This window comes from Osmerus mordax, chromosome 8 (genome assembly GCF_038355195.1).
Source record: "Osmerus mordax isolate fOsmMor3 chromosome 8, fOsmMor3.pri, whole genome shotgun sequence".
In the NCBI taxonomy this organism is placed as follows: domain Eukaryota; kingdom Metazoa; phylum Chordata; class Actinopteri; order Osmeriformes; family Osmeridae; genus Osmerus; species Osmerus mordax.
The window spans coordinates 11,225,225-11,245,502 of record NC_090057.1 but is presented as its reverse complement, the minus strand read 5'-3'; the positions used below and the strand labels follow the sequence as shown (position 1 = coordinate 11,245,502).

Genomic DNA, 20,278 nt, shown 5'->3' with positions numbered 1-20,278 from the left:
CAGTCATCATAAAAAGATGCACTGTAACTGGCTTTTTATTGAAGACGTCACAAGCCGTTGAACTTAAGAGGAAACGTAGGAAACTTCCTGGTCTGTATGAGTAGGTTTGTCTATGGTTATCTATCATAGCAAGAGTTTATTCGATTCGGATATCTAGATTGTTGTTTGCATAGTTAACATATTATTCATCATACTCTGCCAAAAAGCCTATCTGAAATAGTCCAGAAATAGAAATTAGCTAGGTAGCTGCGTCTCGTCAGCTGACTTTAGCTAGCCTAGCTGCAGTAGCCTAGTTGTTGCCAGCAGCACAGCAGTGTTATGATGGCGTCTAGCTACAACGCAAAGGAGGAAGACGGTCTGCATACAATCGCAGGACCAGGTGGAGGAACTATCAAAAATAAAAAGCCTGATAACACAGCCTTCAAACAGCAACGGCTGCCCGCATGGCAACCCATTTTGACAGCGGGCACGGTTCTTCCTGCCTTTTTTGTTATCGGGCTTATCTTCATCCCCATTGGCATTGGCCTCTATGTAACGTCCAACAACATCAAGGAGTTCGAGGTAAGCCAGCTAGCACTAGCTGCTTTAATACCTGTTGCACCATAAACTAAACCAATAGATCAGCTACTCAGCTTCTTCTTAATGGGCCCAAGAGGGCAAGTCTCGAAATGTATTGGTTTATAATATATTGTATATAATAATTGTATTTTGCAGATTGATTACACTGGGGTAGACATGTCCAGTCCTTGCTATAATTGCTCCAAAAGTTTCAGCTGGAACAGCTCAAGGCCTTGTACATGCGTGTTGCCTTTCTCCTTAGAACAACCATTTGAGGTAAGAGAGATTGTGTATTGAGTGTGCTGAATCTGTGGAACTCTTGTGACCATTATAATCAAATGTATTTATTTCAACAGAGCAACGTATTCATGTATTACGGCTTGTCAAACTTCTATCAAAATCACAGGCGGTATGTTAAGTCTAGGGATGACAGTCAACTGAATGGAGACAGTGGTTCTCTAACGGTAAGAATATTCCTTAATATAGGAGTTTAAATTCATTCTCTCCCAACTATATGTTATGTGATTAATCCTGTTTAAATACTATATTTGTATTATTATTTACAGAAACCCAGTAAAGAATGTGAGCCTTATGCTTTTAATGAAAACAAGGCCATTGCTCCATGTGGAGCTATTGCCAACAGCATGTTCAATGGTGAGACAGTTTTGTGCTCTGTATTTATCATAAAAAGGCCATCATTATGAAGGTTCATGTTGGTTAATCAACATTTACTTTGACACCTTGATATTAGATACATTGGAGCTGTTTTACTTTGACCCTAATGGAACAAGGGTTCAGATCCCTTTGATGAGGAAGGGAATTGCGTGGTGGACAGACAAGCATGTGAAATTCAGGAACCCTGATGCTAATAACCCCAACCTGACAGCTGTCTTCCAAGGTGACTACGCAAGCAGATGGCATAACACAATATCAACACGGATGGTGAATCTGAAGCAAGTAGCTGACTTGTCTTTTCCTGTTCTAGGCACAACCAAGCCAATCAACTGGCGCAAGCCTGTCTATGAGCTTGACGATGACCTGGAAAATAATGGATTCATTAATGAGGACTTTATCGTGTGGATGCGAACAGCTGCCTTGCCTACCTTTCGCAAGCTGTACCGTATTATTCAGAAGAAGAACAACATGACCCCAACTCTTCCTCGGGGAAACTACACCTTGGAAGTCACCTACAGTATCCTTCCTCTGAGGCCTCAAGCCACCCTACATAAAGAACCATGATGTTTAGACCCAAGTAGTGATAGCTGCTGGTAACAGAAATGCATCACTGCCTTGTATAAAAGTAACGCAAGCTTAATCATCCTAGCAATTGATAGATGTTGCATTTTCAAAATCTAGGGTTTCCTCCTTAATGTATCCCAGACTACCCTGTCCTTAGCTTCGAGGGGAGGAAGCGTATGATCCTGAGCACCATCTCCTGGATGGGGGGCAAGAACCCCTTCCTGGGCATCGCTTACATCACTGTGGGCTCCGTGTGTTTCTTCCTGGGGGTGGTGCTGCTCATCATCCACCACAAATATGGGAACCGCAACAACAGCGCTGACATCCCAAATTAAGACCATGTCTGGATATGTTGCATGGACAGAAATACAGCACACTAGGTTATTGTCCTTCATGCCTGGCTTTGGTTTAGATGAATGGCTTGCTTTGTCGTTTATTTGAGAAAAAGACTGATGCACTGTGCGAATGTGCAGAGTTTGTGGGACAGCCACATGTCTGGTTCTTCAATTTTGAGGTTTGTGCGTATTGCTGAATGTCATGATTCTTCTTAAGGTATTTTGCTACTGTTAAAAGCTGTTGTCTTGGCAGTACCTTGAATACAGCTATGTGTAAAGTATATGCAAATGTTAGTGCCGATAGTGCAATTCTAATCCAGATAAAATTGAAACATTTTTGTTTTTATAATTTATAGAGCATGGTTTCTTATTTTGAAACATTCCTCATCTTTAAGCAAATCTGCAATTGCAAAGTGCAACTGCATCAATAGTTACATTCATGATGGTAGTATTGCAACATATGTCAGTAACAATGTTAATGTCAGTTTTTATAGCCTTTATGGTGTTCATTTTTCTTTTCAGTTTACAATGCAGGTGAGTTTTTTGCAACAGAATGCAAGCTTCGTTTGAAGGTTTTCTGCTAACAATTTATTTTTATTAAGTTTATGGCACTTATTTATTTGAGTGGTTATTACAGTTGTTGAGAATGCAGAGGTTCAAAAAATGTTTAACTGTCTGATAAATGTAATTTATTTATGTTGGAACCAAAACATTTGATATTTTAAATGAATGTGCACTTTATGTAGTTGCCATGGATTTTATTGTGTGTATTTAAACTTCTCGAAGTAGACAAACTTGCTGGATAGTCTGTTAAATGTGCTTGACAAATAAAAATTCAAATTTACTCAACTTTTCCCTTATTTTGGATAAGCACAGACAATTCATAAATGTTGCCATGTCATTTTTTTATTGAATGCACTATGAAAAGTCCTAACATCAGGCAGCGCACTATCCAACGCTTCAAACAGCTCCAGCCCATGTGTGGCTGTATTTTCACTGCAGTCGTGACGCGTCACTTAATACTCCACCGAAGAAGAAAAGGCGGAAATTGAGTTTTACCAGTGTCCTTGTGATCGCGGCAGAAGATGTACCGGCACATTTCAGTAAGACTACATTGGCAGGGAATCTGAGGCATTTTTACTGTATGGTGTTATCTTGACCATTTTGTTTGTAGTTTTAGAATATTACAGTTGTGACACGCTTGAGAAATTCAAGCGTCTTCTATTTTGAGGTCATTTCAGGACACTTCATTGACTTCCTTAACAGCGACCCGGTACCGCAGCTATACAAGCAATGCTACCTAGATACACATTTTTTTGACAAGTTAATCCAATCCGGTGCGACTGAAGGCCCAAAATTAGTTGAATATGAGTAACCTTTAGTTGTGTCCATTTACGTCCTAATTCACATTATTAGTCAGGAGCTTAGTAATAATGCTTTTTCTGTCATTAACAGGCACTCCAGCAGGTGTCGCGGCGGACGCTCAGCAGTAGCGTGCGCAGGGAAGTGGAGAACAAAGTCCCTGGGAAACAAAAGTTGTTTCAGGTACAGTGACGTACATCAGTCTCAAGTGTAATAGAAGTAGCCACATTTAAGGATGAGCGCTTTAAACCTTCATCTAGAATATACCTCTCTTAAGTCATTTCTACAAGTTGCCTATTGTAGTAATAAACCGATCACTTCATGAGACCTTTATTGGTGGTTAGTCAACTGGTCTGATCTCCACCCTGTAGTTTGTCTGCATATGAATCCCGAATCCTATATACTGTACTGTGGCTCTACAGATAAGTATATCTCACGGCATCCTACTGTGTTGAATTAACAGATTACATTTTGCATGATGCACGTGTGTGTCAGTAGAATGATGTGTGTGTCATTAACTTTTGAGTAGGCTATTCAAAGAACACAATTCATGCAACAACCTGGAGGGGACATGTTGCATTGTCACATGCTTAGTAATCACTGATTAAAACACTGCTTGTATGTGTAATGAAAATATATACATATAAGGCAATAATATGCCCACGTCTTTAGGTGTTTAATGGAATTCAATTACAAAATTGTATCTTGTACATTTGTATTTTTTGTAATATTTGTATTTTTGTATTTTTATATTGTAATTTACGGCAACTTATATTTTATTTTATTGTATATTTAATTATATTCTAATCCCACTTAGTACTGCTAGTTTATGTACCCTTAGTATAGATAGTCCACATATTTAAATTTTAGGTCCCTATATGTTTATTGTATGCACCTTCCTGCCAAAGCAAATTCCTTGTCTGTGCAAACTTTCATGGCGAATAAATCCCATTCTGATTCAGATTCTGAATCAGGGAGTAGATGGACACTTGAATTATCTTTAAACAAGAAAGAGATATGCACGTGCCCATAGTTAGCGGTTTGTTATTCATCCTGACTAGGAGGACAATGGGATACCAATTCACTTGAAGGGAGGAGCCAAAGATGCTCTCCTGTACAGAGCGACAATTGGACTGACTATTGTTGGTAAGTAAAGGGTGGTTGCACTCATTGTTTCATGTATAAGATTAGTCTTTGTAATTGCACAGTTGTGTTTTAGCCCAGCAGTGACACACAACTATGGAAGACATGGAACTGCATTGGTAAATACATATAAACACATTTTGAACTCCATTGCAGGAACTGGACTTGTTGTGTATGAACTGGTTAAAGCAGCATTTCCCCAGAAGAAGGCGTAAACCATCTCCTGCACTCACCACCTCGGTTCACAATGTGTTGTAAAAAGGTGTTGGTCTTCATCCTGTGTATCATGCTATAATGGCGTTCATTACAAGTTGTTAGATCAATATTTATTTATTGTACTCTGAGGAAAATTAAAGAAGCCTCTCATTACTAACATTTCTGGTCTTTTTGGTGTGTGTCTATTTATTCTACTAACCATCAGTGGTAAAATAGCTTTGCAATTATGACAGTGACGGTAGGAATTCCATAATGGTTTTACCGAAATACCCTGCCCCTTATGAAGGCTATAAACATTTGTGGCAGACTACATCTGGATATCCTCAATGAGCCTCTGGATATGGAAAGGAAAATCATAGAGCAAAGGAAATTATATATATATAAAAAAAATAATCTTCAAAAGGTTTCCATGGGAATATGACACCGCATTATTGATACAATCCTATATTGATATAAACGAGTCAAATACATGCTAAATACATAGTGGTGTTTTAAACATGAACAACGTGTTGAAATATGAATTACGTTAGAATCAGCAATAGCGTTTGACGGAAGTCAACATAAATGAACCAGTGGCTGGCTATACATTGTCCGCATGCATTTTAACTCTATCGTCACTAGAGGGCTATGTTTTCAAACAAATGGTCATGCACTGCGTTTTAAATGGTAATGATAATGTGATGCAGGCTCAGCAATTTACTTTATTTTGGATGGACAGCGCCCATGTCATTCTAATGGCTTAAACGTTTTGTTTAATGATCCTACTGAACAATAGTAGGACTGGTTATATCATAATCCGATGTCTCCCGCAATTATGCGACTCATCATGCAGTCTGTTCCAATTACAAAAATGTTTTGCCTGACTATCTAATTCATATAAAGATGTTTCCTCCTGCAAGGGACTTTCGAAATTTGGGTCAAACATTTACTTCAATAACTTGGCACTTTTAGAAGTTCATGTTGTCTACAATTAAGTACTGACTTACTTAACTGGCTTTTGAGTACATTCTTGGTTGTCTCGGTTCCAAAGCAGATGTCATGATCAGACGACTGGCTGAACACACAAGAGCATCATTGCGAAGGAATGCAACAATTTATGTAAAAGTTTCCTAAAGTGTATCCCCACACACTCTGAAAGGTTACATATTTCAGTCCGTGGCAGGATTCCTTGCTTGTGTGTCGTAAGAGCTTACGATACTGAAGGGAGAGTTGGGAACAGCCCCCTATTAAGTAGCAGTTTGTAAAAAGATTCTTCCCATTTGGAAAGAGGCTTCTTATCTGGGACCTCCACAAGTGAGCTCTGAGTTTTTCTCTGGACGATCTTCTCCTCAGTGAAACGTACTATCTCCATTTTTTAAGCAGAAGTTACATCCCCGGAAAGGCTTTCTTATTTTCACTTTAATATCACATCCGCAGGTCAGTATTGCTTTTAGCCTAATATGATGCCATTCACACCATCCATCATTTAAAAGTTTTTGCTTTTTCCAAATCGATATTCTTCTCGATATTTCTATAATGTCCAAGGGTTAATTGTTAGTTTTTGTTAAATCCCCGCTTAACAAAATGGACATCAAAGTTGTGTTAGGCTAGAACGTTTGCTAAATTAGTTACAGAAATGATCAACAATTGACGCATAGTTTTTTAATGTATCATTAAAATGGGGGACAATGATGAATTAAACTGGTAAGGCTTTTTGCAACTTTTAACTTTCAACGTGTAGACCTGCTAAAAAAATATTTTCACCTACATTTGGTTTTATACTAGGATTAGTGATATTATAATGTTCTGCGTTTATCATAGAGTTATCAAGCATCATTCTATTCAGACGATTTAGTACCAGTCAGCTTTCTGGACAACTTTTTAGTAGCCTATTGCGTATAGTTTTTCTCTGGACAACGTTTTGAACGTTTCTGAGAAGTCATTCAGATTGGCACTCAGATTGGCACACTGATTTATATACCTGTCTATCGACGCCAAACGCAGGCAAGTTGTAGCATATTCAGGGCTAAGGGGGTCGACTGCAGCGATGCATCCTCAGGTGGCGCGCATAACAGTGAAAAGGCAATTCCACTGCAGCGGCTGGAGCTGAAAGTTAACGTTTATCTATTAGCATTTTCATTTGTAAAGATATGAATGCATAATTATTGTGAAACATAATTTTAGAATATACTTATGTCATATGGTCTTTATAATGGTTATAGAGTTTGGCAAGAAACCAGTGCGTAATTGCTCGTTCTTTTTGTAGCTTCATTCATGTGCTGCTGAGCCAGAAAAAAGGAGAGAAAAATGAAGATAAGGCTGTCTCTGGCAGCGACTGCCCTCCTCGCAGTGCTACTAGTATCATCCGTCGAGGCCCAAGGTAATATTACCCGCTTTTCCTCAACCCCCCCATTACATTTCAAATTTCACACTCAAACACACCGTTCCGCCAACTCGATCGAGGTCTCCAGTCTCGGAGTCTTTTAGATTCTAAACGAATAAATGTTGCAGAAATAAATGAGTCTGTATGCCATTTTTTCCACCGAACCACGTCTTTTGAAGTTGTCTTTGATTTGGTTCTGTACTGCGTTTGAGAGAAATAATGTAAGTTTATACTTCAAATCCTGTTTCTGAGTGTAATTGTATAGACTTAACTGTTCGTTCCTTCAGGGACCGTGCGTTTTAACAATGTATTTGGGCCCCCAGTAAGATCAGTCGGGGCCACTCCCCAGATGCAGTGGTCTATTTTATTCGCTAGGAGGAGCTCTTGTTCGTAATGTGTTTTAATGTGACACTGACAACTCAGTTCTACTTGCCAACATCTACAGTATGTACGCCCTACCATGTGGAATAGTAAACAGAAAAAGAAAAAAGACGTCCAAATGTTTTTATAAAAATTGCAAAAACGTTTTGAACATCTTCATAAATTATTTATCAAAGTCGTTGGAAGGTAACATTTAATTACCGTACAGTTATATCAAGTTATATTGTGTTACGGTCCTAAATAGGCATCTCAGAGTGTTGATCTTTGATCAGTTGTGTCATTTGGGTGGGATAAAGTGCATACAGGGAGATCTAAACCAAATTCCTTCTCCTTCTCCTATAGTCTTTTATGTATATAATTGCTCTGATCAAAACCTGACCCTGATGAATCTCTTCAGACAGCTTTTTAGTACTTGTCAGGACACAAGATGTTTCAACAGTATTCTAATATTCTAAGTATGAATGATTTTGAACTCAAATCTATGGAAAAAGGAACTGAGCGCCTCTCTAGTTTCATTTTGGAAAAAAAAATGAGCTTGTGGCCAAGTTTCCTCTCCTTGTCTGTTCTGATGGAACGGAAAGACAAAATAGGAGTTTCACATTATTTTCCAAAGACTCTCAGGCTAAAACGCTCATATGACTCCCTTCAGCGTTCCTTCAGAACAAAGATTTGCATATAAAACATATTTTCCCATATTAGAAACGACTTTGTATTAGCTAAACTTAAGTTATGGTCACAAGAAGAAGTCATAACCCATGAACAAGAGCCTATAACCTTACCCTTCGGGGTGTTAGCTAAGACAAAGTGGTATTTTCTGTACTAGGGTTAGGTTTCTGTAAAAGTGTTTGACATGTTGAGACCAGGTTTCAAACGGACAAAAATAAAATGCTTGAAAGACAGAGTTACAGCTGGTTGTCCTGGATCGCATTTTAGACCTGCACACACCGCCACAGTTTAACCACCTGAAACCTTGTGGCTACGTGTGTGCACGTTTGTATGCGTGTACTCCTGAAGCACTGCTATGTGATGATCATGTGTGTAGTAACTGTACGATCATAAATGTCCCAATCGGAAACGGATGCAGCAGACCGTGGGGCTTGAGTTGATTTGACAGGTTGGTGGTTCTCATTTTTGCTGTCCTGTACTGGTCAAGCTTTGCTCAGGTTATATGAGTCATGGCTTTTCAACAATATTTTAGAATGGTATTCTTCCTCCCTTCATTCTCGTTTCCTAGGGTTTCTTTTATTTAGCTAGTACAGTATGCCTCCAACTAACGCAGTATATTTGAGCACAGTGCATTGTATATATATCTTGAACGTATACACTGTGTTGTTTTGCTTTATACATTTGAATGTACACGTACTGTAGATTCCTTATTCACACTGGTTGCTTTTAAAGCTAGACATGACAGAGCTCGACTTTCAGATCATGAGCAGACAGCATGGATTCTAATGTTCCCCTCTCCCAACCGAAGAATATCATTTTAAAATATTACAAAATATTCTGTAGTCCGTCTTGTACATGAAAACTTATGTCCGGTGCTACAAGTTGTGTCCAACAACTTTTCATGTACATGTGCATGACTATAAAACAATGCAAACAGTCCCCGTGATGGTTTTGAAACTGAATTTGTATGTGCCTTGTGTTACTTCTTTTCTTTCACTGTGTGTGCAATTCTTTGAGAAAAGATGTACACGTGTCTTCAATGACGGTGTATTCTTTTAAGAGGTTTGCAATGGATGGCAGTTGTAGAAATAGGTGAATCCAAACAACAAATGTACGAGTATCCTATCTTGACTCCATTGTAAAAACCAATGCCAAATGTTTCAATGTTCCTCTTTGTCAATTTAACAGTTAACTAGATGGCATGCGTTGGATTGACTTCATGGGCAGCATGCAAGATGTTACATAGTTACAAAATCATTTTTTATGTATGCTTAGACAGCCATGTTCTACCACTTTGGCCTTTGGCACTTTATGAGCGCAGTGTTTTTTCCCCTCACTACATGCTTGAGTTGTTGGGACAGCTCAAACTAATGTCATTTTTATCCAAAATGGCTTCTCCTGTCTGTAATGTCCTTAAGCTGTGTCACCATGTGTCACCATGTCTTGTTTGCCCCAACAATGAACATGACAACTTCAGTTCTGAAGTGTTGATTGTTGGGTACACCCTTGTGCTGTTTGTGTTGTACAACATTTTCTCATTGATCAATACACTCTTTTCCACAAACGTTGGCATTAACATGGCCGACTCTTCTTTTCACAGTTGATGCACCTTCAGACTTGAGGTTTAAGATTTTAAATGAGAACACAGTGCAAATGACATGGGGGCTGCCCTCAAGTAGGATAGAGGGCTTCCGACTACAAGTTGTCTCAGACACAGGTGAGTGACCTTACAGCTGCAGGTTCACTCAAGCCAACATGTCTGCATTACTCAGTACACACACACATATTAACAACCGCCCAGCGACTGAAATCAACAAATGGCTCACCAATGCCTTTGCAAACAGAAGAACACATGTATTGCTTCATTGGGCCAAATTGCGACCTGTGCATGTATATCCACAGTCATTTGAGTGACTTAGGATCAAAATGAAGATGGGCTGATATTAGGGGCCATACTGGCATTGCTTTCCTGAATGACCCTGTAACCATCTTCAACCGAGTCACCTATTCCTGACATGGTGTTGACTTTTTTGATGTTCAGATGAACCATCACGAGAAATAAACCTCCCTGCCTCTGCTACCAAGACGTCAATCACAGATTTGACTCCAGACGTGGACTACACAGTGACCATCTCCTCATATTACGGATCAGATGAAAGTCTGCCCCTATCTGGCCAGATCACAAGTGAGTCACATACTTTGGGAGTTGACAATTTAGAGGAATGACTAAGGAACACGGTAAATGGTTCCCCGCACAGAGGGAACCCCCGACATCCAAGTCCTAGCAGAAATGGAGTCTGTTGTAACTTAATGTGAACTGCCTGTGTGGGGAGGCTTCTTTGGCTTCCCCACACAGGGCTGATTAGACAAACCTAAGCAACTCAGAGTCTTTAGAGATTACAGAGGACAACGGGGCGGAACTGATTGGCATTTTACCGTACAATCTGAGAGCTTTGTTTAGCCTGCTCACTGAAACCACAAGACTTTATCTTGTACGAGACGACCACATCAAATAACGTGTTGTTGATACCATCGACAAATCTTTTGTGCTCAGACCGAGTAACATGTTTAGTCTGTTCTTAATGCTATACAATGATCCGTTTCCATGGTAGAGAATGATGTGTTCCAGTGTCTGATGTTTGCATTGTCCCATTGCTTGTGTTTCAGTCCAATCAAGTGGTACAAATGGAGGTCCCAGGAAACCGCTGGTCACAGATGCAGTCAGTAAGTCCAATACATACAGGATTTATGTTATGAGCTTTCCAGTTTTTCATTTCTACTTACTGCTTCTGTGTTCTTTCCATTGCTGTGTGGTCAGCAACAGAGGGGAGTTTCCACGGATTCAATGCCCCATTGTAAAGACTAATACATTTTTTAAAACCACATAAATCTAGAAGAAGAAAAAAATGGGTAATCATTAACTTGGTCAGGCCGGTCAATCGCGCCAGTATGGGGGAGTTTGCACATGCTCAGTGTCGGGACGCACAGTGAAGGGTGTGGAGTTAGAAGCTGTGTCAAGGCCACTGGTGCGGGAGCTGAATAGAAGCCCAACCCTGAAGGCAGGGAGAGAAGTGGAAACCATTACAGACTCGAGTTTACAAGAGCTCCGTGGCCTCCCCCCGATGATGTAGGCTGCTGTTGCTGGGGAAAACCTCACTGGTTTAGTACCTCCATATCATACGATTTGGGAAAGAAAGCAGAGGGAATAATCCTGAGCAAATGTACTTCCTAAAATCTTTTGTTGCTTTCCCAAAGACCAGCTCCACTACGGGGCCTCATCTCAACTGTGATATCTAGCGATATGGCGTGTATACAGAGTAACAGAGAATAGAATCTCCGTAGTTCCTGTGTAGAAGATGAGGGCCAAGGGGTCTGTTTTCTTCATACGTTAACATTATGCATTTTGGAAAGGGGGAAAAAATGTTGGATCATATTTAGCCTCTAGAGGCTCTTTTCACTGTTTCATTGTAAGGTATTTCCCCCTCAGCGCTCTTTATGTTGTTGTTTTTGGTCAGCGATTTTGCTTTTGGGACTTATAAGGATACGGAAACGGGACATGGTTCCTTCTAGAAACGTGTCTTCAGGTCAAAGCATTTGCTTACTCCACATTTCCACTGTAGATTGACCTATGCTCCTTTTTTATCCCCCATACCTCCTTCCTTCCCACCTCCCCACTCTCCTTCCCACCCAGAGTGCTCTTTCAGTGCCATCACTGACCTGGTGTTTCTGGTGGATGGCTCATGGAGTGCTGGAAGGGAAAACTTCAAGTCCATCCGTAGCTTCATATCAGCCATGGCGGGCGCCTTTGAGATTGGCGAGGACAAGACCAGGGTGGCCGTGGTACAGTACAGCACTGACTCCAAAACCGAGTTCAACCTGAACCAATACCACAAACGTGGAGATCTCCTCCGGGCCATCAACACCTTAACTTACAACGGTGGAAACACCATGACAGGTACCGACAAGACATCCTACTTAATATGGCTACAGGCTGTATGTGGTTATTTGAAGTCTATCATTCTTTGATTGGTTCTATTACGAAGAGGCCGTTGATCAGGTGTCGTACGTTGTGCCTATAGGTGAATCCATGGACTACCTTTTGAAGAACACATTCACAGAGGCTTCCGGGGCCAGGAAAAGCTTCCCCAAAGTGGCCATGATCATCACCGATGGGAGGTCTCAGGGCCCCGTGGAGAACTTTGCCAAAAAGCTGAGGAACATGGGAGTAGAGATCTTTGTCTTAGGTACGTGGTCACAGCTCTACTCCTCTGGCATCTCACGCCCCGGGGTTCTCCATAGGTTTTCCCTCTGTCTCTGCTGCAATGGTTTCAATGATACTCCCCATGTGGTCATACTTTCCAACCGAAAGGGAAATAAAACAACGAACCCAGCCTCTGGTACTTTGGTCAATGAAAAAGTGAGGATTATCACATAGGAAATCCAGCTGGATATCTTTAAAAGAGGAAACGTGTGGAAAAGTAGTACTTAATTTCCTGTCTTTATAGATCACTTGTTTCACCCAGTATTTATAACTCTCAGACGTGAAGAAGAATGCATCGGTTTATTTCCGATTGTGAAGGATTTTTATGAGCCGCCATGGACTTTACAAGGACTGTTTTGGGTTTATTGGTGTTGTCTCTTAACTATGAATAATTAAACCTCCTGAATTTGGTGTGTGATCAGAATGATGACGACTGTATGGAACATTTCCCCATTTTAATGGGGAACCGTAGATATTTACATCACCATTTTCATTCTTTTTTCATTCAATGTAGGGATCAAGGGAGCAGATGAGGAGGAGCTTAAACGGATTGCTTCAACCCCCTACCAGACCCATGTCTACAATGTGGCCGACTTTAACCTGGTCAAGAATGTCCAGAAAGAGCTCATCACTCATGTGTGTTCAGGCGTTGACGATCAACTCAACTCACTTGTCAGTGGCGAAGAAGGTAAAATGTGCTTTTGAGTATCTACTTTATTCAGAAGTCGAATTTGTCATGTGTATGCCACAAGGAGATACTTGTGGACTGTTTGCAAACTGAGCTAGGCAAACCCAGAGGATGTTCGCAGGTGGGTTGATAATTGAGTGTCTTCTAAGATTTCCTGAATGTTCTTTTCGTAGTTGTCGAGCCAGCCTCCAACCTCTTTGTTGTTGAGGTGGCTTCCAAGTCAATGAAGGTCTCGTGGGACGCTTCCTTTGGAGATGTTTCCGGATACAAGCTGCAACTCATCCCCATGATGCCTGATAGAAAACGCCAGGAGCTGTATGTAGGCCCCAAACAGACTTCAGTGATGGTCAGAGACCTTTCCCCAGACACTGAATACCAGATCAACCTGTACGCCCTCAAGGGTCTGACTCCCAGCGAGCCAACCATGGCCATGCAGAAGACTGAGTCAGTCAAGATCTCATTGGGTGAGTAACCGGTGCAGCATCCAGTGAGTTCAAATCCTCTGATCGATTTTGCCCGTGGCGTGACAGCTAATTCTGCATTCTTCTTCCAGAATGTTCACTCGGAGTGGAGGTACAGGCGGATCTTGTGCTCCTGGTTGACGGTTCGTACAGTATAGGACTATCCAACTTTGCTAAGGTCAGGGCTTTCCTAGAAGTGCTGGTCAACACCTTTGACATTGGTCCAGACAAGATTCAGATCAGCTTGGTCCAGTACAGCAGGGACCCCCACACCGAGTTCTTCCTCAACACCCACCACGACCTGAGCGCTGTGGTCAAGGCCGTGAGGACGTTCCCTTACCGCGGCGGCTCCACAAACACGGGCAGGGCCATGACCTACGTCAGGGAGAAAGTGTTTTTGAAAAGCAAAGGGGCGCGCGACAACGTGCCGCACATGACCATCCTCATCACCGACGGGAAATCTTCCGACGCTTTCAAGGACCCGGCCACGAAGCTGAGGAATACGGACGTGGAGATCTTTGCGGTGGGCGTGAAGGATGCCGTGCGATCAGAGCTGGAGGCCATCGCCAACACCCCGGTGGAGACCCACGTGTACACCGTGGACGACTTTGATGCCTTCCAGAGGATCTCCAACGAGCTCACCCAGTCCATCTGCCTGAGGATCGAACAGGAACTTCACAACATCAAGCAGAGGAGTGAGTACTTCCCTGAGTACATTTACATTTAGTCATTTAGCAGACGCTCTTATCCAGAGCGACTTACAGTAAGTACAGGGACATTCCCCCGAGGCAAGTAGGGTGAAGTGCCTTGCCCAAGGACACAACGTCAGTTAGCATGTCCGGGAATCGAACTGGCAACCTTCGGATTACTAGCCCGACTCCCTCACCGAGTACTTGCCTTGTGTGTGTGTTGATATAGTCCGTGTCCACAAACTCCCAAACTCCCAAACGGGATATTTCTCCACGTGTGTTATGAGAAGCCTATGATCTTTCTTTAAGGTGTTTACAGAACAGTTTGATAAAGTATGTTTTAGAACAAGTGCTAGTCAGTGCTGGTTGAGCTGTATACAATTTGTCTGGCTTATCACTCGTGACCATTTTCCCGCAGTGGAATACAAGGCATACCATTTGGCTTGCAGTTGAATGTGAAGCTAGGGACGGTAAAATGAAGCATCTCCATTTTAGAAACGTCTTGAGACCACACTCCTACCACATTTTGATTCACCTGACCTTCAAAGTGTCCTAAGAAGACACAGTCTTACAACATATGCTTGCAATTGTCTGTGTCATCATACAACTTTCCAACGCTGTCTTCTAAAGTGTAGCTTTTTTGTAACAATGTGTTACACACATGTACAACCTCATAGGGGCAGAGACAGGGCTTGCATGTGGAAAAATAATTTGAAATATTAGTCACTCCAAATGACATCGCTGAAAGGTATTCAGCCCTGTCAGTGAATTGTGTCACTGACTATACATTGGATTACCAAAATGTTGATTCTTGTTTAATAATATTGATTGAAAACATACATTTTACTCCACGTGAGGCTTCGCTTCACTCTGGCCCATTTCTCCATTAGGAACCATTATCCATTATCCTCTCCTTCCTCTCCTCTCCATTGTGACATCGAGGATGAACCTTGGCTTGCTCTTCTGTTCCCCTCCAGATCTTGCCGCGCCAAAGTCCCTGACCTTCTCCGAGGTGTCGTCGAGGAGCTTCAGAGCCGCCTGGGACATCGACGTCACCAACGTGGAGTCCTACCTGCTCAAGTTCAGACCGGCCGCAGAAGCCGGTGGAGAATTTGTGTCCATGTCCGTGCCTGGGGACACCTTCACTGCTGTGCTTCCTCACCTCACCCCCGTCACCAAGTACGAGGTCAACGTCTTCGCACAGTATGATAAAGGGGACAGCCTTCCTCTGACGGGATTCGAGACTACTCTCGAGGGTGGGTACGCCTAAGAACAGTTCTTACGATTCAATGTTGAAAAACAACGTTAGGTGAGTGTTTCGTTCAAAGTCGATGCTCACTCGTGTACAACACTGTGCTCGTGCAGAACGAGGATCGGCAGGGCACCTGAGGGTGTCTGAGGAGACCACAGACAGCTTCCGCGTGTCGTGGACTGCCGCTCCTGGGGCAGTGGTACGCTACCTGCTGACCTACGAGCCGGTTAGGGGGGACAGCGCCAGGCTGGAGACCGCAACCGTTGGGGACGAGACCACCCTTGTTCTGCAGCAGCTGTTTCCTCAAACCACCTACCGGGTGACGGTGACTCCAGAGTACCAGTCTGGCCCCGGGGGAGAGAAGCAAATTGACGGCACCACCAAAGAAGGTAACCGTGGCGATGCCAAGCCTGCGCTAACAAGGAATGGATCTTCTGTCTGCCCTCCCCCCCCCCCCCCCGCCTCCTACACAGTATGTCTGTTATTCCAAACACTAATATTCCGCTCCATCTACTGTGTCATTAGAATTTGGAAGGGAGTCAATGGAAGACATGAGTGTGGGTTGAGCTTAGTGGGGGAATTTTTTGGTACATACCAGGGACTGTAAGGTCTGTGTGTGTGTGCGCGTGTGTGTGTGTGTGTGTGTGAGCATAGGTGGTGAAATATTGCCCAGTGATAAGCTTGAGTTTTCACGGATGAAGCCAAAGCACAGAGGGAGGTGGACGGAAACAAACAAAAGTGAATTATCTTCACTAAGGCAACCACATTCTTTGCAGTGATTATCTGTGTTTGGAGCAGTTAGTGTGTCTGTGGACATTCCAGCTCCTTTAAATGAAGCAGCTGTTTGTTTCAAGGGTAGTTAAAAGTGGAGAGCATATCCCAACTTGTGCCTCTTTGGCATCAATCATCCAGCTGTCTCTATGAATTTATGTTTTTTTTCCTTTAATCTCATTTTCAATGATTTTTGTAATGCTTTGTTTACGATGCCGCTAACTTTGAGCTATTCTTTGTTGGCTTCAACATATAGTACAGATGTAAACAGCAGATATAGCAGCAGATTAGTATCAATAGGCATACAGTTCACTTGGATTTCGCCCCCAGGAATATCTAGTCATCTGAGTAGATCGACTCATACTTTGACCCCGTGAACAGCACGAACGACAACAATCCCGCCTTATCCCTTTCAGCTCTGGGGTCTCCTCGCGACCTCCGCGTCTTCGACGAGACCGTGTCGACCATGAAGCTGTCCTGGGAGGCGGCGCCGGGCCGCGTGCTCCAGTACCGCGTGGCGTTCCGCCCGGTCGCAGGCGGGGAGATGAAGGTGGTGACGGTGAAGGGGGAGAACACCGCCACCCTCCTGAAGAACCTGCGGCCCGGCACCGAGTACGAGTTGGCTGTCAGCGCCCGCTACGCGTCCGGCCAAGGAAACCCTCTGGAGGGGCAGGGAACCACCCTGGAAGGTAAGGGAATAACGACGTCCTCACGGCTGGTGCCACGACAGCCTTAGCAGGGACATGCCATGCTTTGGGTCTGTGACGAAACGAATGACCGGCACTTCAAACAGACACGCCAAACTCAACGACTTTATCTCACGTGCCATTCATTTGCTGAGCTTACAAGTTACCCACCCCCCCTTTCAATACTCAAGTGGTTGCTTCAAAGGCAGGAACCTTAAGATAGACCATAATAAACACGAAAAGTTAGGCCATCTGGTTCTCCTGTAACTGCTCGAGCAGGCTTCTCCGATCCTCTGGAGACGTAGCTCAGATCATGTCCAGTGATTGTGTTTTGGCTGGAGGTCAAGCCATCTGCCCCCAGAGAACACCACAATAACACTGCTACCGAGTCATCTCGTGAAATGCAACCCAGGACCTCCAGTCTGTCATGTGGCATTTACCACAACCCGTCACAGGCCCGTGTCAGGCAATGGAGTCCAAACGGAATTTCCATTGTGCTTTGATCACCCCTCATCCCTCATCCCCCACCACACCAAACCACCATCATTCACCTCTCTCTTTTTTTTTACTACATTGGTCAAGGGACTCTATTGTATAAAACCTGAGAGGTGGAAATAATGGGAAGCAAGACTGGGCATGGGTGGGTCAGGAATGTGACTTGAGCTGGGTGTTGGGGCTGGGAGTTTAGAAGAGAGAAGAAGGGGTGTGGGGGGAGGGAGGGAGCGTTAGTGAGTCATCTCTCTGTCCGTCTACCTTGTGAGGGCTTGCCTGGAACTGAAAAGCCTCGTCCACGATCTCCGTACAACAGGATAGGGCAAAGTGAAACCACCCAAGGCAACGCGCTGGTCACAGAAGTATTCAAGACTCAAGGCCTTTTCTTTTCCTTTTGAAGAGGGTCCCATACATTCCCAGGAACATAGTAGAACTCCATGGCGTTGTCCAATAGCTGGACATTGCGCAGGACAGAACCTCCCCCATTCTTCGGGAGTGCAGCAGCCCCCTTGGCTGGTTCTGGTGGCGTGACCGGGTGCGGGGCCTGGGATGGTGGCCGTCTGGAGGGCGGTCCCAGCTGAAGTCTCTCCAGGGAACTCCAGGGCCGACGGCCTCCTCTTCGCTGCAGCTCACAGACACAGTGTTCCGCTGGGCTGCGTGCTCTGGTTTCACTCACTCCACCAAGTTGACATAGACAGAACACTTTGTGCAGAAATCCTCTTGGAGGCTCAACCAGTGAGATAAATAAGCCACAGTTTGTGTGAATTCCCTGCTGACGTTTATAAAAAAAAGAATATTAATATATTTCAGAATCTTTGGAAAGTGTGCTTCCTCACAAACAGTCCTTCACAACTGTTTAAGGAATTAAGCTTGTGGGGATTTAGAAGGATATTGCACAGGGAGTCAGTGTTTTGATTATTTGTCAGGCAGCATGCCTGGTTGCCCTTGGGGGTCCTGGATCCAAGCCCTGCTTAGTCTTGCCTATGGTAGTGGCCTATTATCTGTAGCCTCTAGAGACTAGCCAGCAACACTCTCCTTCACACAGATTGATTCTCCAATTGGACAGGATGGTGACAGAGCTGCGATACACTTCTGTCCAGAGTTCGTGCTCCTTCAGTTCTCACATCGAGGTGATGAATTGAAGAAGCAGAGTGGTCGTCTCTCCCCCCTCTAATGCAATCCGTTACCTCCGCGTGACGTGGCCCCGGTAATCACAACAACGTGGGAGGAAGATGAAATGGGATGAGATAATGAACTTTAAAGAGACACATGGAAAGCCTTACCTCCAAGTTATGTACAGTGTACTAGCCGTTAGTTAGCACTGACCAGTTTCCTCTTGCTATGGGGGAGGGGGGGGGGGGGGGGGGGGGGGAGCTGAAAGGAGGGAGATAAAAGAGTGTGGAAATCAGTCAATTCAGCTAGAAACATGAGGGAGCACAGGCTAAAGGCTGAAGAGCTCCTGTGGTTCAGGTGGTGGAGCTGTATCTGGGAGTCCCGGAGAGGCCTGCCTCCTCCTCCTCCTCCCCTATCTGGCAAGTGAAAGGCAGCGTCTAAGATCTGCCATGCTCCTGACTCCAGGGATGTGATTAAGACCAAGGAGCACCAGGCGGCCGATGTGCACGTCTTCTTGCCACCTGCCCTCTCCCTTCATCTGAACAGCCAGGTCCAGACAATGAAGAAAAAAAGCAACAAAAAAAAGGATTTCACTTCAAACATACAGCTGAAGCATTGAACTTAAGACAGTCCCCCCCCCCCCCCCCCCCCCGTTTTAATTGTAACAAGATGCAAATGCAGGGCAGATTTCTTCTTTGGATAAGGTTTCTGAGTTTGTCACACGTTCCGAATTTTAAGGCAATTTGAGATTTCAAAGGCCTGTGTAAAACAATCCCTGCTGTAGACGGGAGGCAGAGTTTCTTACCAGTCTGACTGATTGTCTGAAGTTACAGTATACTCAGTGCCTGAGAGGAAAAGTTGTGGGACAGAGCGAGAAAATTGGGAGGCACAAGGAGAGAAAAAAGGTGAGGGAGTGTGTCAAAAACGAAGAGGAGAGGGTGTTGAATTTATTGTGGTTTCGTTCAGTTTTGCCACATGATGGGCTGTGGAAAAAATGGGCTTGAGTGACTTTCAGGCAGGTCTGCCGACTGCCAGATTCCCTACGTGCAGTCTGCGGGCTGTTATTCTGAAAAGGCCCGAGACACACTCCCCGCCCTGCAAATGAGAGCTCCTTGAAGAGATAAAAAATGGAGGTGGAGAGGGCCCAGCTAATGGCCACTGCTGTGTCTCTGTGGTGGAGACTAGCAGACGACTTGTGGAAGGAGCACATGTGCTGTAAAATTAAGGAAATGAGATTTTAGCCAGGACTGGAATGGTTGCTTCAGAGGAATATAATGTTTGATAGATTATTTTTGGCATGACATTTGGAAAGACTTGCCCTGAAATCAGACACAGCTAAGTTGTTGATCTATAAAATTAAACACATGCCTACGGCCCATCTTTTTCAGGCAGTTTTGAAATATGTTTTTTCCTACTGTAGTCTACGGTGTTTCCTTTGGGCTTCTATTTGTCTACGTGTAGGAGTTCATGAAAGGTCCAGGGTTTATCAGTGTGCTGTGTCAGTTATTTGCTTTCAGTTACTCAATATTTCAGTTTTTCAGCTTTTCGACTTTTATAAAAACAAGACCCTGCTGCCTGTGAGGTGGATGAAACTAAGGATTTG

At 43.6% G+C, this 20,278-nt stretch overlaps 3 protein-coding genes across 3 annotated transcripts in view; all 3 read left to right on the top strand.

Moving 5' to 3' along the window:
• Nucleotides 1-24: 24 nt before the first annotated feature.
• On the top strand, nt 25-2,976 carry LOC136947395 (cell cycle control protein 50A-like). The gene is made up of 7 exons (XM_067241459.1): nt 25-561; nt 715-834; nt 915-1,022; nt 1,125-1,212; nt 1,310-1,456; nt 1,544-1,750; nt 1,939-2,976. Exons 1-7 carry the CDS (start codon nt 319-321, stop codon nt 2,130-2,132), a joined length of 1,107 nt encoding a protein of 368 aa, XP_067097560.1. The 5' UTR covers nt 25-318; the 3' UTR covers nt 2,133-2,976.
• Nucleotides 2,977-3,164: 188 nt separating this feature from the next.
• On the top strand, nt 3,165-5,012 carry cox7a2b (cytochrome c oxidase subunit 7A2b). The gene is made up of 4 exons (XM_067242040.1): nt 3,165-3,235; nt 3,588-3,677; nt 4,556-4,640; nt 4,794-5,012. Exons 1-4 carry the CDS (start codon nt 3,218-3,220, stop codon nt 4,850-4,852), a joined length of 252 nt encoding a protein of 83 aa, XP_067098141.1. The 5' UTR covers nt 3,165-3,217; the 3' UTR covers nt 4,853-5,012.
• Nucleotides 5,013-6,177: 1,165 nt separating this feature from the next.
• Nucleotides 6,178-20,278, top strand: part of col12a1b (collagen, type XII, alpha 1b) — a 59,593-nt gene continuing 45,492 nt past the window's right edge. Inside the window, exons 1-13 of the mRNA XM_067241012.1 lie at nt 6,178-6,269; nt 7,099-7,212; nt 9,863-9,979; nt 10,304-10,447; nt 10,930-10,986; nt 11,954-12,217; nt 12,342-12,506; nt 13,038-13,211; nt 13,385-13,675; nt 13,765-14,367; nt 15,339-15,617; nt 15,727-16,002; nt 16,801-17,073. Coding sequence (XP_067097113.1) covers nt 7,140-7,212; nt 9,863-9,979; nt 10,304-10,447; nt 10,930-10,986; nt 11,954-12,217; nt 12,342-12,506; nt 13,038-13,211; nt 13,385-13,675; nt 13,765-14,367; nt 15,339-15,617; nt 15,727-16,002; nt 16,801-17,073 — 2,716 coding nt within the window. The 5' untranslated portion in view covers nt 6,178-6,269; nt 7,099-7,139. The remainder of the gene's footprint in view (nt 6,270-7,098; nt 7,213-9,862; nt 9,980-10,303; nt 10,448-10,929; nt 10,987-11,953; nt 12,218-12,341; nt 12,507-13,037; nt 13,212-13,384; nt 13,676-13,764; nt 14,368-15,338; nt 15,618-15,726; nt 16,003-16,800; nt 17,074-20,278) is intronic.

What these genes read in the sequence shown, in the direction of transcription:
- LOC136947395 (XM_067241459.1), top strand. Translation starts at nt 319, where the DNA reads ATGATGGCGTCTAGCTACAACGCAAAGGAGGAAGACGGTCTGCATACA. An exon ending in CCTTAGAACAACCATTTGAG is followed by an intron (nt 835 to 914) that starts GTAAGAGAGATT and finishes TTATTTCAACAG; the next exon opens with AGCAACGTATTCATGTATTA. An exon ending in GAGACAGTGGTTCTCTAACG is followed by an intron (nt 1,023 to 1,124) that starts GTAAGAATATTC and finishes TATTATTTACAG; the next exon opens with AAACCCAGTAAAGAATGTGA.
- cox7a2b (XM_067242040.1), top strand. An exon ending in GGAAACAAAAGTTGTTTCAG is followed by an intron (nt 3,678 to 4,555) that starts GTACAGTGACGT and finishes CATCCTGACTAG; the next exon opens with GAGGACAATGGGATACCAAT. An exon ending in AATTGGACTGACTATTGTTG is followed by an intron (nt 4,641 to 4,793) that starts GTAAGTAAAGGG and finishes ACTCCATTGCAG; the next exon opens with GAACTGGACTTGTTGTGTAT.